The sequence below is a fragment of the Carassius gibelio genome, chromosome B17 (assembly GCF_023724105.1).
Source record: "Carassius gibelio isolate Cgi1373 ecotype wild population from Czech Republic chromosome B17, carGib1.2-hapl.c, whole genome shotgun sequence".
NCBI classification, from domain to species: Eukaryota; Metazoa; Chordata; class Actinopteri; order Cypriniformes; family Cyprinidae; genus Carassius; species Carassius gibelio.
Genome location: NC_068412.1, coordinates 9,418,310 through 9,433,937, shown reverse-complemented (window position 1 = coordinate 9,433,937; position 15,628 = coordinate 9,418,310). Strand labels below are relative to the sequence as shown.

The following is a 15,628-nucleotide window of genomic DNA, read 5'->3' as shown; positions in this document are numbered from 1 at the left end:
CAGAATTCATATCTTCTGATTTCACATTAAAGAATAAGTTCACTCAGAACTTAGAATTGTCATTATTTACTCACCCTTGTGGTGTTTTGTATTCCACAAGAAATGATGAATATTAACACTTTGGGTAAACTATCTTTCAACAGTACTAAAACCTAATGGTTTGGGAATCTGTAAGACATTTCATCTATTCCAATCATAACTCATACAGCAAATATAGAACTCAAACCATTTTTATATCATTTTATTTTTCTTATTCAATGAAAATGTATGAAAAGAACACAGATTCAGACTAACTTTATAAACTGTGTATATAAGCAGTGGCAGGTGGCATGTCCACTTGCAAATTAGTCGCTAGATTTTGAAATAAGGTTCTGGTTTCCGTCCTGTCTGGTCATTTCAATAGGTGATCTTACAAACAGGTTCACCCACATGAAGCACACCTGTTTTCTTCACCGTGTAGTACTGTCCCAATATTGGTGCGGTTTTCTGCATAGGGTCAGTCAGTCGATAGCTATAAAGTAAAAAAAAATATGAAATTAACCTATGCACAGAGGAAGTGCTTCTTACGTGATTAGAGTTTTTGCACTACTGTAAGTAATAATATTTTTTATTTTTTATTTAAACTAAACCATGATTTTCCTATTTATGCAAACATCATCTTGTCACTTGCGCACATCACAAAACCAGTTCCTCATCATTTTGAACAAGTTGCAATTGCTTTTGTACATTCATGCAATAGATAACGCACATTTATCTGCGGTTTCCTACATTATCAGTTGCTAATGTCATGTTGCTCAAAATGTATAGTTATCTGTGCAACAGTCTTACCGTTCAAAACATGTAGTCTTTAGTTCATCATGTAAGTTATTAAAAAAATGGTTAATCCAGTTGTCTTAAACTGCCAAATACACTTTGTATTTTTGTTACAAATTATTATTAGACTTTTTGTACATTTGTCATGAATTGTGCAAGTGAATCTTGACTAATGAAGAGATTGTAGAGCAACAAGTGATAAACCATTTCTCTGAAATAGGTCAAAGGTTAATTTCATGAATCTTCAGTTGGAAAGCTTATACTGTATAGACAGAGGACAACACAAGAGTAACGAATTGTGAAAATGGACTTCATTTTTTTTTTTTTTTTCTCTTTTCTATATCACAATGACATTGTAAAGGTTTTTGTGTTTTTTTTTTTTTGGGTTGGACCACTAGTAAATTTAAATCAATATCCCACATACAGTAATTTGTAAATATGTACTTATGAAGTGGATATATGGCATACATAAGAATATGGCATACTGTTCAATACAGTAACTCATCCAGACTGTGCACTGTTATATCGACAAATTGACTAAGCATTTTGAATATCTTGTTTGTGTACAATGACACAAGGACTTTTCATTCTGATGGCACTGATATGTTTATCGACAGAAATACTTGCTTTTGATAGATGAACTAAAGATTTTGAGTAAGTTACAGGCTTTTGCAGCTCATCCATCATGTGGTGCTGTTTGTACGAATTGTTTTGAGAAATGCACATATTTTTTTGCAAATATTTAGGATGAATCGAGAAATGCACCAAAGCAACTGAGAAAAACTGTAATAATGTGATTCTTTTCCAGATTCTGTAATAATAAACAGCTTTAAGTTTAACATGCCTGATAACACGTAACTTATTAACAAAAGAAAAACAAGCAAAGTTCTTTGGCAAGTAGTACTAGAAAATGTTTAACTGAAAAGCCATGAACCTGTGTGCATGTGCTCAGGATAAATCTTAATTAGTGAAATGAAATGCAATGTTTCTGTCTGTGTGAGCTTACGTTTTGAGAGTGTCCAGTGGTTCTTTCCGGGTGATGATTCCAGTCTCCGGGTCAACCGTGGTAAACAGGCATCTGAATATTAATGCACAGAATTAATTATTTTACATGAATAAATAGTGTTAGAGATCAACAGGGCTTTAAAACAAAACAAAAGTTTACGCCGAGCAGGATCAATTGTAAAAACTTTTTTTTTTTTTTGCCTACAATAGGATAATAATAATAATAATAATAATAATAATAATAATAATAATAATAATAATAATAATAATAATAATAATAAAGTACAGCGTTTTCTTTACTATTTTCTTTAAAAAAAAATACAAATAATCTGGTATTTTATCCCTCTGCGTTTGTCACTGCCAAGACAGCATCATCTTTTCTAGATTTTGGCCAAATGTAGACTACTTAACAAAATAAAAAAATCTATTAACACTTTAAAGACATTAAAGTATTTTTTAATAATAAAGATTTTGTGCATTGTTAAAAAAAAACACTACCTGTATGAAAGATCGCATTTTGAATAATTTAGGCTAAAATGCCAGTAACGCAAAATGTTTACAAACATTCCAAAAAAAGTTATTAGTTTCTCTCCACAACAAATCCTCTAAAGTCATATAAAAACGTAGAGCAAAAAAAAAAAAAAAACGAATTAATTTAAGGTGAAACTGATGTCTACCTCTCTCATTCAGCACAAATCGAAATGTTTACATATTTGCAATGTATCTGGAGGCTATAATATTATTTATTATAGGCTAGGCTTTGTACTTCACTCGCATCAACACGAAACATCATCCTTCAGATCATCCATATCAGCACAGTGAGGTCTTGCTGAACGCAACAGATTGCACAACGGAGAAGATTAACCATTTTATTTACATTCCTGTATTTTATTTTGATAATTAACAGGTTGCAATGTTGCAAAAATATGTTGTGTCTGTGTAAGGCGCCGCTGCGATATGGCCATACAAGCAACAACATCATTCAAATATTTTGCAAAATAAACTAAAATTACTAAAACTGTAAAGCTTTTGTAAAATAAAGAAATCGGTTTTCTGCCATCTAGTTTCTGAGAACTTTGGATCACGTCAATGAACTGAAACTAGCACATTGTTTTCTTTCGTTTTGTTAATCTGTCAATGATCAAGTGAAATATATCTAGTGTATATGCCTATATGTTCTTTTTTATGTGAGCCTATCATTTTCTTCTGTTTTCTCCGTTCACAGAAGTGATGCAGGTGTGTGTGATCTGTTGAATCCATCTTACACTATCTTCAGAAAAACTAACGCCGGATGAGTTCACAGCTGAGCAGAGGCATTTCACTTGTTAGATCTGTCACAGTCACATTTGCAGACCGTACTACTTGAATTCCTGATTGGTTGACAGCAAATTTCAAATATTGAATGGAATGATCAAATAACATTATTAACCGGTTAATGGCCATTTCAAATTTTTGATTCTGTTTGGCACTATAAAAGTTTATTTGTTTCCAATTTTCGTTTTTGTTCCTTGAACCGGTTCAGATGCCTAGAGAACAGCGTATATTCTACCTAACCTTCCACAGCCAACGACTCTCTTCAACTCCACTTGGCCAATCTGAATATGATCCCATGTGTCCTAGTTAAGAAACAACATAGTTTTATTTTATATCATAACACCCCTTACGTTGCATAATACTGTATTATATTTTGTTTTACCTCGGTGAAGGCCTCACAGTCACTGACAACAATACTGGGACGAAACCGAAGGACAGTAACATCCTTATCCAATCGGGTATTCAGGTCCCTAACTGAGGCCTCTGACATTAGCATGATGGGAGCAGCATCAGGATAGGCCACCTGAAAAATTGTGAAATATATTAGATAATAGCAGTGACAGATAAGAAGTAACACAAAGAAAGTCACAGGAGACATAAGATCTCTTCTTTAAAGTCGTGATGGCTATTTACTAAAATTGTGATTCACAAAATAGTTTTGTTTTTGTTTTTTATTTGGTTACTGATTTTTGGGACATTTGACAATGCTAAAAAAGCAAGGAGACTGGAAAAAAATTGTTTAGCTTTCAAGAATCTAAGAAACATTTTAAAATGAGTTAGAAAGAGCTGTGAATAGATAATTTTGTGGTTAAATGTCTTTACTTTTTAATCTTTATTTGTAGTATGAGACGTGTACAGTGCTCTCCATCAAACCTTTTCATCCTTAGGAAAGAGGGGCTCTTTCTCAGAAGGCCTTTGGGCCTTCAGATGAGGTTCAAACTGCACCAGACGAACGGTGCTGTCTGATTCCAGGTATCGTGTAAGCCAGTTAGACACATCGTCCCCACAGTCCCTGCCCTGAACGTCTACACTAAAGACTCTAGGCACACAAGCACATTTATTTTCAATTGTCAGCATGCCACTCCGATTTCAATCAAAAAAGGAAATTATGGCCACACATGCTACTGTGTTACATGGCAAAATACAATACTAGTGGAAGTTAGCAAAGTCAAAAAATGTTATGAGTTTGTTAGATTATAAAACTAATATACATATTAAAACTAATATATGTGTGTGTGTGTGTGTGTGTGTGTGTGTGTGTGTGTGTGTGTGTGTGTGTGTGTGTGTGTGTAAGAGAGCTGACTGAGTACTGTTTAAAAATTAAATACTGAACTAAAAATATTTTTAGAATTGAATTAAATGTAAAAACGTAAAAATGAAATGTTGCTTTGATAATGAATTTAAAATAAGTTTAATACAAAGTTAAAATAAAAAAATCTAAATAAATATGCTAACTAAAAAAACATGACATAGTACAAAAAATGCAATTATGTAAAACGAAAAACTTTCAATATTTTGCTATTATTTATATATATATATATATATATATATATATATATATATATATATATATATATATATATATTATATATATATATATATATATATATATATAATAAAATAGCAAAATAACACTGCTTCATATATCCACTGTAATCATGCTGAAGCCAGTTACACTATGACAAAAGCACAGAAAACTGCTCAAATAAAAAATACACAATAACAATATAGAAATATATAATAAATATTAATAATAAATATTCATACATTATTATGTAAATATAAATACTTACAGTGGCACTTAATGTAAAACCTAAGTACCTGCAGTCCACAACTGCATTATTGGGCTGGTGAAGAGGAACCCTCAGCTCCTCCATCTGGGGTCCCGTGAGACACAGCTGGCCCCCTTCACAGGTCAGAGACACCAGCACCAGACGAGGCTGCTGTCTGCCCGACACCATGTGTCCGTCCTCCGTGATCACCAGCCAGTGCCTGTCACAAACACACACTCCCTGAAGAATTAACTCTACTGCTGATAATACAAAAACTGCCAATGCTAATCTGGACTGTAACGTTACAAAAGTCTAGGCCTAATGTTACGCGCAACATCTTACATGTTAACATGCGTAACGTTACATGTGGGGGTTTAAGGGGCGTCTGAACCCTCTAAATAAGGCTTGAACCCTTTCAAAGAATGTCAGAAACAAAGCCAGACAATAGTACGCATTCTGCTAAATACAACTAATTATATATTTTACGTTTTCAAAGTAGCCACAAAAGTTTTCAGCGCGCTAATAACTTATACAAACTAGCAGCAACAGATCGCTCGCGCGTTTTGAGTTATCAACTTTATCAGACGGTATTTCATCAGAATATAGATACTGCCATTGTCATAGTGTTGTTTGACATTAATATTTTATAAGACATATCAAAAATGTGTAAAAACGACCTAAGACATATTGGCTAACGTTAAGTTACCTGCGTTAGGGGCTCCACAAGACAGTTCGCTTGCACGAGACGTAATGCACAACTTGTGGTTCGTCACATAACGTTACCGAAAATAATAATAATGTTTTAAAGAGTATACCTCTTTTAATTCGCACAGTTTATTTATGAGCGTATACTGATATATTTGCGTTCAGAAACTCACCGATCCCGCAGTTCGCCATATTTGAGCCCCATTCGCAGACACTCTGCCGTCTCCACCGACACTGCTTTCCCGGACTTCATGGGATGCACCAGCAGCTGGGAAACGACTCCTACTTGAGTTAACTTCTTCTCTGGACAAGTATATTTATATACGAGACCGAGTCCAAGCAGAGCAACTGCTGTGCCTGCAGCGCATAATGCTACTTCACGATTCTGGCCCAAGATTTTTGCAAACACCTCTTTGAAGTCCATACTAAATTTTCTTAAAATAATACCTGCCTGAGATTGTAAAGGTCTGAAACGTTTACAGCACTCGGGTTATCTGATGGAGTGTTTTTATTGCAGCCAATGAAAAGGCGCGTTGCTACCGGGTAGTTTTAAAGGAACAGTACTCGCTCTTTTTTAAGTAAACATCAGAAAACGTTCTTTTCCAAAGCACATGTTGGGTTTCATCAAAGAAATAATAACTTGATGACCCTCTGAAACAACTTTTCTTGGCACTGGCAGCTGACATCACTTTTTTCACCCTCTCCGGAAAAAAAAAAAACGCCTGTCATTCAGACTTTTCACCTAATTGAAAAAATAAACAATTAAAGAGAAGAGACATTTACACTCAAAAATGAACATCCTGTCATCATTTACTCGCCCTCAAATTGTGCCAAACCTTTATGAGTTTTCTAATTCTTTTTTTTTTTACCAAACACTTTCTGCTAACCATCAACTTCCATATTATTTCATGTATTTATTTTATTTTATTTTATTATTATTATTATTTTCATATTGTAAAAGCAAATAGGGACCAGCAACTGTTTATTTACCCACACTCTTCAAAATGTATTTTGTGTTCAGTTGGCTGCTGGCTCCGTGTCTTATCTGCTTGAGCAGATGCTTTCCTGGTCTTCCAGCTATCTTCAGGTATGTGAAGGTGTTATGGTACAGTTTAGCATTCCGAAGTGAACCCATGAAAGGGAACATCTTGGTTACACATGTAACCTTGGTTCCCTGAATAGGGAAGGAGATGCTGTGATACAGGCCATTCTGTACCTTCGATAGCGCTTCCTTCATCATGTAAAATCAGATGAAACAATGCGAAGCATGCTGATATAGCATACATTGTATGCACGGGGTGGTGCTAAAGCACTATTGGCCAATGAATTGGCGTGATGGTATAACGATTGTCTACGCTGTTGCATCTTGTTCCCTATTCAGGGAACCAAGGCTACATATCTTTTTACATAAAGTTTTTCTACAAATACCGTGGTTAAACTATAGTTAGTGTAGCAAAGTCATGGTTAATTTGCATGGTTTAATTATAGTTCGCATGTTTTTTTTTTTTGTTTTTTGTTTTGGTTTTTTGGTTAAACTATAGTTAGTGTAGCAAAATCATGGTTAATTTGCATGGTTTAATTATAGTTAGCATGTTTTTTTTTAGTTTTTTTTTTTATTATTTTTTTATTTGTCTTGGAAAAGGGGGTTGCTAACAAATGACTAAGTGTCAAATCGAACAGGTAAATTCATCTAACTACTAGTCCACCACTTTTATTCTAACTCAAACTTTCAAAGAAAATGTTTTTAAAAATCAGTTTGTAAGAGTTGTTTACTGAGGGTGTCAAAGTCATGTGACCTTGGTAGGGATGTAACGATTCACTACACTCATGATTTCACGATTTGATTCAATTCACAATTTTTTTTTAAACAAAATTATGTTTATGACAAATTATGAATTAAATGGGTCCATATATTATTGCTTCTACAAAATGCTGTACATTTCTTTGTGAAGTTTAAACGTAACTATAATAAAATACTAATATAGCACTTGCATATTATTGCTCTTTTGTTGGTTTTGAGTGATTCTATTGTCCTCATGTGTAAGTCACTTTGGATAAAAGCATGTGCTAAATGAAATAAATTTAAATGGAATGTAAATTTAAATAACAAAACTAAGTAGAAATGTAAAAAAAAGCCCCAAATCAAACAAAGTGTTGAGAAACTATACATAAAAATATCTGGATGAAAGAGCAGATGAGCTGAATGAGACGCAGATTCACTCTCTGCCAGCAGGTGGCGCTTAAAGCATATCCTTGGTTTCTGCTGCTGTAAACGAACCAGCGCTGCACTTATGAACTGTAACATGCATTATACAGAGGCAAGATGAAAAGAAAAATACCACATAAAATTTTCCAAAGAGAGTAAGTTCCCTTCAGATATAAACTCCTACCCCTAAATGAATCGCAATTTGTTTAGCATCTCAACCAATTTGAATTGTCATATATATAAATTGATTTTCAACCGGCTCGCGGTTAATAGTTTACGTCCCTAGCTTGCTTTAGTTGATTAATACCCTACATTTAGCTTTTTACTTCTGACTTTTGTATTTTGTGTGAAATTTATCATGATAAACAAAACATGTAAGAATCATAAACGTTTGTTGTATGAAAAGTTTTTGTAATCCAAAAGCCAGGGTGGCCTTCAAAAATATGTCACCAGCAGTCTAGTGCTTTACTAACACAGACAATAGTTTTGACTTGTCATTTCATCTGGCAGAGTAACATACAACACATGCAGAAAGTTATAGTAATTGTGTAAAGTGTTTCTGAAAGGGTTAATTTTGTTTGTTTACAGAAACGGTTTGGAGAATCAAAATTATTTTGCCTGGTAACTGACAGCATGTTACAGATTCTACAATCGAACTTGGAATATATTCCTTATTAAACATTTTACAGTATTACCATTGTGAAAATACATCCCCATGAAGAGTTAGATCGGCATTAGACATGGACAAAAATAAATATTTTATTCTTTTTATATTATTTTTATTAGCATTGTACTCATCATTCTACTTATTTTGCCCTGTTTCCTTTAGTAAGGACAAAAATAGAAATAGAAATGTACATTCTGTCCTGCCCCCACTGACCTGCTGGTCAAAGATATTTTTTACCTTTCACATGGATGTAGATGCCAAACAAGAAAAAAAAATCAAATCTAGAAGCAAAAGCAACAGATGCTGCCGCCGTGGGGAGGCAATACAGGCATTTGTTGTAATGGTGTTCCTTCTGTCACTGTGTCATGCAGGTTTAATAGCTAAAGGCAAAGTCTTGGGCACAGAGTGCTTTCTCCTTGGCAGGATGTGAAGATGACACACACTCCTGTGTGGGCCAAACATAGCCTGAGCAGCAAGGCCTCTCAGAATCATGGAGGATACACAGGACACGATGTCCAGATCAGTGCTGAGAGCACTTGGAGGGTCCGTATGCGATAACTGCTGTTTTTCCTAGAGCTCCAGCTCAGATCAAGGTCATATTTATACTTTATCTTCAAAGGAATTTTATGTGCTAAACATCAAGAGTAATTAAATACCTCTGGTTCAAGAGTCTAATAAACTTGCCGTGCCGAGATGTTGACTCGATATCCCCGTTACATAGACAACTGTGTCCTAGTCATCTGCTGCCAATCTGAATATTGTTTTATCACTCCGTGTGACCTCCATCAGGTTAATTTACTTCAGGAGCTTTCAAAAGGTCAGATTATTCCCTTAACACACTGTACAGAGCTGGGCAGAAAGCAGGAGTCATGTCGGTATGCCATCTGGATCAACAAATACCTGATGGGTGTTTCATTTTGCTGGTTACACTGAAGTCTAGCACGGTGTATTATAAAGGACTCATTACATTAATGGAGTGGCAGTCTGGTAATAATATCAGATCATCGTATTCTTAATAAAGAGTGTCAGATGTGGTTTCTCAACATTGCAACAATGCAAAAACCATTGATCCAACAGGGTTGTGCAAATTGCAGAATTGCAGAGCTGGCTTCTTTTTAAGGAGTTAAATTTGAGTTGAATTGGCCACACCCAAGTTGAATTGATAGGAAGAGGAATGTATTGAATTGTAATTTAAAGAATTTCAATGCATATCATTTATCCGCCAAAGAGATGAGATGTGAGGAAAAATTATTTATTATTTAAAAATTATTTTTAAAAAAATATTTCCATCATCAGTTTAGAGACTGCATGCAAAATTTTGTGAATGAACAGAAATGCACTGCAATATATTTTTTTCCCTTCCATCTCATATTTGTTCCACAGAATGAGATTTTTATCGAACTATCCATTTATTGTGAGTCTGTCTGTTTGTATTTGTATGAATCTTTGTATGAATGTTTGTAATGCTTTAGCTCTACTTTCTTGTGTAAAATTAAGTGAATTTCTTTGAATTTCACTACATTTTAAGCCTACTTCCTTGTACAAATTAAAATTGCAATTATGCATTCAAGTTTGTTATATCATTTCCAATTCAACTCAAATTCAAGAATTGAACTGAAATTTAAAAGCTGTTCTCAGTCTAATTCTGAATAGCACAAAACCCTGAAATGCAAAGCCAAAAATGACTTGAATTAATGAAAGTTAAAAAATTCACACTTCTTATACCATCTGAACAAGATAAAACAGCATTGCAGATCAGACTGTTTTGGTTAGACTTTGTAAAGAACTACTGTCTATTGCACTATATCCAGGTGTAAATGAGTGTTTTGACATAGAAGACCATATGAATTCTCAAAATAGTTATCAAAGTGTTGAATGAGTATAGATGTGTTTATGTAAAAAGACTCCTGGTGGAGCTCTTTCATCAGTCCACCTAATCTTGGGTGGTCCATTCAAGCATCTTTATGTGAATGCTATGAAAATAACACACATGACTCATTAAAGATCTACAGTGACTGTATAAGAAAGTGAGGTGATTCAAACAGAGCTGCGTCTCTTGGAGAAAAGCCTAAACGGTGAGATGTTTCCCAGGTCAGCAGACACAGTGCTAATGGCTGAGCAGCGTTGAGGGTTACACACACAGCCTGTGGAGCCGGGTTCGAAGAAGTGGTGGGGCGATACGTCTCCTTGCTCCATTAGCGCATCAGTGAAGGACATGTCCTGTGGGAGGATCACCATTTTCTCACGGCTTTTGTACCACAGGCAGGAGCACACCGTCTGGAAGTGGAGCACCTCAGCGTAGACGCTCTTCAGCCCCCGCCTTTTATCTCGCCCAACGGCGGATGGGCTCAGAGGGTCCGGACGCCGTGAAACCAGACCTTTTGGTTTATCGTTGGAGAGCAGCGCCCTCTGCTCTGCATCTCTTCTCTCGTCCTCAGTGTTCATCGTCATGAACCGTAGCACCACTAGATTGAGGAAAGCACCAATTACTGTGAGGCCCATCAGGATATAGACAAAACTAAAGGCCACGTAATGAGGGTCGTTCTGGAGAGCGTTGTCCTTCTGTAGAGCTACGTAGTCTCCAAAACCGATGGTGGTGAGGGTTATGAAACAGTAGTAGAAGGCATGGAAAAAGGTCCAGCCTTCGTAGTGGGAGAAGGCAGCTGCTCCTATGCACAAGGTGCTGATGCAGGAAAAGAAGCCGATGATCACCATGTTGGCCATGGAGACTTCCGGCCGCCGCAGGCCCATGCATTTCTTGGCTTTGTGCAACAGGAAGCGGACGAAGGTGTTGATGCGTTCGCCCAGGCTCTGGAACATTACCAGCGTGAGGGGGATGCCCAGAAGCGCATACCCCATGCAGAACGCTTTCCCAGCATCCGTACTGGGGGCAGCATGGCCATAACCTTGGGAAGAAGAGCAGGACAAGATAAGTGTTTCCAAAAAAAACTATGTTTTCATAGATTACTTGATTTGATGTTTTATGCTTTGATGTCTGCAGACCTTAACCCCTTTAGACCCTGCATCAGTTGGAATGGTTTAAACCAAGAGTGCCCCTGTATCTGGAGATCCACATTATTTTAAAGTTCAGCTCCAAACCTAATCAAATGCACCTGAATCAGCTAAGTAAGCTTTTTAGCAACACTTGTGACAAACACTTTGTAAAATAAATGGATGCTTGGATGGATGATTCAGCTGCAGGTGAGATGCAGCAATTAATTTGGTGCGCAATTCTTACAGTGTATTACGGGTATTCTCTCGCCGCTTAGCATACATCAGTTGTACACTCGTTATTGCTGTGCATTGTGGGATTGAATGAGTAAACTTGATAATGTCCACTAAGGTTTCAGAGACCACTAAATATGGCTGTCCCCTCAAAGAGTGCCCTATTTAAGGGTATAAGGGGCGAAAGCTTAAGCAGCTGATTTGTTGCCTCGCTGTCCTTTCCAGCAATGATTTTGCAAGCAATATTTGTGCACAAATGTACCTCCCGAAACTGATTTTGGAGGCAGCATAATAGTGATCTACAATAAGATAGAAAGAGCTTTGGGGATAAATAAGCAAATATTTCATTACTACAATACTAATTTCTTGCTAGAAACAACATCAAAAGTGGAAAAGTTGGTCAAAAACATATATCCACACACAAACTGATCACCAACTGCTACTTTCAGACACCATCTTTATTCATAGAAATAAAGGCAATTGCTTTATAGGCAGCATTTGCGCATGAAATCACCTCACAAAATTCTTCTGAGGCAGCGTAATGGTTTAATGATATATTACACAACAAAATAACATGAGCTTTGGTGATAATCATGAAAATATTTAATTTCTCACTAGAAATAACACCAAAAGTCCAAAACACTGATCGGAAACACATTTACACAAACTGACCACCAAATGCAACTTAAAGACACCATCTTTAATTTTTTAGCTCAATCTTCATGGAATGGAATGCACAGGATTGTGGGATATCAAAGACCTTGAAGGATACATCTATGCTGCCTTCAAAAATTGACCGAATGAAGGCAGCTCAGGAGGCAGGAAGTGAAGCTGACATTGGATTTGGATGTGCCTTTGAATGCATCCTTCAAAGGCAGCATTTTTCAGCTTTCGGATACAGCCTTGATAATTACAGACACGTTTGTTGAAGCAGGGTTGATATGGATTTCTGCAAGAAGGTAGATTGGGATTGGAAATGGGATTGGACACCCGTTTAAACCAATAGAAATGTATATTTTTAATAATTTGAGTAATGCGTCGCCAGCTAGACAGGAAAGCTCCTATTTTACCATTTTATATGCTAATTTATGTTCATGCTAAACACATCAAGTTTTACCTATAATCTTATCATCTTAATAGTATCGAGTCATAAATTAATTTGAAGATCTTTCAGATTTGTAGAACACTGGATAGTCAAGAAGACTATACCAGAGTAAGCTCCCATAAAATGTTAGTAGGTCTTCAGTGTCACTCTGTGTGAGATTTACTGGAATGATTCAGCTGAGTATAGAATTATGTGTGATCTTTGGGGGTGGATGTCATTTTAAACAACCTCTTAATAAGTCTGAATAAAATGTAATGTAAACAAGCCTTTCAATAACACACACACGCTTATTTATAGTAGATGTTCTTTAAAACCCTGTAAATATTATTACAGTCATTCATTACACTTAGCCATACCAATTTTGTTATGATGATGCTGTAAACTCTCCAATGAGGGCAGACTTATAAGGCATTAGCCTGGAGTTTTGTGAAAGCTATGCACATAACTGTCAGTATTGGGATACCAAACTCATGGATCAAGTTTTCAACGAGCAAATTAGGACAATGAAGTTCAAATTATTTAAGAATAATCTACTGTTATGTAGCTAAAACATTACAGAATCACTGTTCTTACTTTTATCCAGACAAAGGCAATGATAATTATCAACCAATACAATGAAGTACCATTATCTTGTGTGTGACAATAAATTTTTTTATGTACACGTCACAAACATGTAAATGAATAATAATCATAATTCCAAAATGAAAATGGTAAAGATCTAAAAATGGTAGCATCAAAATTAACTGGTTCATTCAAGTCAATTGTTTTTTTAATTATAAATAAAAATAATAATAATACATATTAATACCCAAATGGTGCATATCTGTATACCATAAATTGTACATAATATTAGTACCTTTTAAAAGGGAACAGGCCTAGTGACAGCTTTTGTACCTGTTTTAAATCAAATTATGTTTAGTTGTATATAATCACTTGCCCCAAGGTTTTTATTTCTTTATTTATTTTTACTCTTAAAAGCTCTTTTTTGTCTTTGAGGGAAATACAGTTAGTTGTCATTCACACAAGCAATGTAATATCATTGTCTTCAGCTCGTGAAAGCCCAGAGAGAAAACATACATTAGCATTTTGTAGGGTGCTCTTCTAAAAATAACCCATGCAAGACCATATTTGAATGAATTCACCGGAAGCAGTGATCACCATGAACAGTAACACAGGATTAAGCACTTCCACCAAGATTGAATTCGAATCTGACTGAATTACATTTTTATTTTATACACAAAGCACATAGTTAACTGTTAATTCTACGTAAAAAAAAAAGAGAATGAAATAAAAAAATAAAATAAGAAAAAACCTCCAGAACTTACCTACAGTGTTTATGGGGATTTAGGTGACTGTGTCTATATTTTAGAGTTCCTATTATTATAAATATACTAATTAATTTCACCTTTTGTTTTCCATGCTGATAATAACACAGGTGGCGCAATGGAAAACCAAACGATGCATTTAAATTAATCCAAACTGTCCCTCGGCAGATGATAACAATGTCGCCCACACGAAAACAAAACATAAGACACTAAAATTATGCTATACTCTACATAAAAAAATCAAATACATCTAAGTAATTTATGTAACACATCATAAAAGTATACGTTTTGTCTTATTCACACCTTAAGAGAGAAAATTGTAAAACAAAAATGTGCATAAAATTAAACGAAACAAAAGGTTTTCTAAACCTAAAGTTAATTGTATTCGCTTATATGCAAGGGGGAATAAAAGAAAAGAAAAAAACAGGCTAATAACTGTCTTCCTACATTAAGTTCGTCAGAATGAAAAATAAAAAAATTACCTATGGTCGTTATCACAGTGATGGCGAAATAAAAAGACCCGGCGAACTTCCACTGTACTCCAGCTTTGTGAGGCTTCAGAAGCAACACGACCTTTTCAATCTGATCAAAGTCAAGCCTGGTGAGATTATATTTAAGCATAAGTAGAAATTTTCGATAGTCGAGTTTGCCCTTCTGGCTTTTCTCTTGCTTTGACTCGAGAGCGTCGAAGACTCCCGCTCCAATGAGCAAATAGGACAAAGTGCAGATAATTAAGGCGAGTGTCCGCACGTTTTGTCTCTTCATCTTCTCATAGTCGCCTCAAAATATCCCTCAGGTTTCAAAGCTCCGGACCGGCATGTGAACTTTTCTGATTCATGGCTTGTCATAGCTCCCTTGTACCCCTAAACAGCAAGAATCCGGCTGAGGGTCTCCTGAAAATCTGCCACAAGTGACCGCTATTATAAGAAGTCGTGTTTAGTGGAGCTGTTCTTTCAGCACCACCCCCAGAGACTCACACACGCTCCTTATATGGGCATTTGTTCCTTCCAGTAAGCATCACAGATCATTTTACATTGTAATTATTACGTAATCACTAATTGTATGTCACTTTTTGGAGCTGTTTAAAACATTTGGGAAGGCCAATTTTTGATTGAGCGGTTGGCGTACAAATCATTGCTTATAAATATCTTATAGGTTTTATTAGTATTTAATATTGTATTCAATTTATCAACTTGTTTTCATTCAATTAACACAGGTTTTGTATTTCTTTTTGGAACTGATCATTAACCGGCCTGATCTGAATTTATGCATCTCTCTTTTATTTTATATTTTTAAAACATTGTCTAAATTATCTACAAATAATGTTTGTTTGTTTTTTTACTCAAAAAAACTGAGGTGCATGAGCTCAGATCAACAATGAGTATGACCAATCAATATAAAAAAAAATGCAAAGAAAGCAAGATGACAAATAGCTTGAATCCAAAATTTGCCATTAATAAAGCATAATGAGAGATTTAAAAGCAGTTTCAA

General features: G+C 35.4%; 2 protein-coding genes across 2 annotated transcripts; both read right to left on the bottom strand.

The window, feature by feature from the left end:
• Positions 1-225: 225 nt before the first annotated feature.
• Positions 226-6,126, bottom strand: marc1 (mitochondrial amidoxime reducing component 1). Its single transcript, XM_052581343.1, has 7 exons — positions 5,783-6,126; positions 4,954-5,124; positions 4,006-4,171; positions 3,515-3,655; positions 3,373-3,434; positions 1,820-1,891; positions 226-511 (listed from the first exon to the last, which is right to left on the bottom strand). The coding sequence occupies exons 1-7, from the start codon at positions 6,031-6,033 to the stop codon at positions 397-399; spliced, it is 978 nt and encodes a 325-aa protein (XP_052437303.1). The 5' UTR covers positions 6,034-6,126; the 3' UTR covers positions 226-396.
• Positions 6,127-8,488: 2,362 nt separating this feature from the next.
• Positions 8,489-15,087, bottom strand: kcnk3b (potassium channel, subfamily K, member 3b). The gene is made up of 2 exons (XM_052581342.1): positions 14,620-15,087; positions 8,489-11,388 (listed from the first exon to the last, which is right to left on the bottom strand). The coding sequence occupies exons 1-2, from the start codon at positions 14,900-14,902 to the stop codon at positions 10,520-10,522; spliced, it is 1,152 nt and encodes a 383-aa protein (XP_052437302.1). The 5' UTR covers positions 14,903-15,087; the 3' UTR covers positions 8,489-10,519.
• Positions 15,088-15,628: the final 541 nt, after the last annotated feature.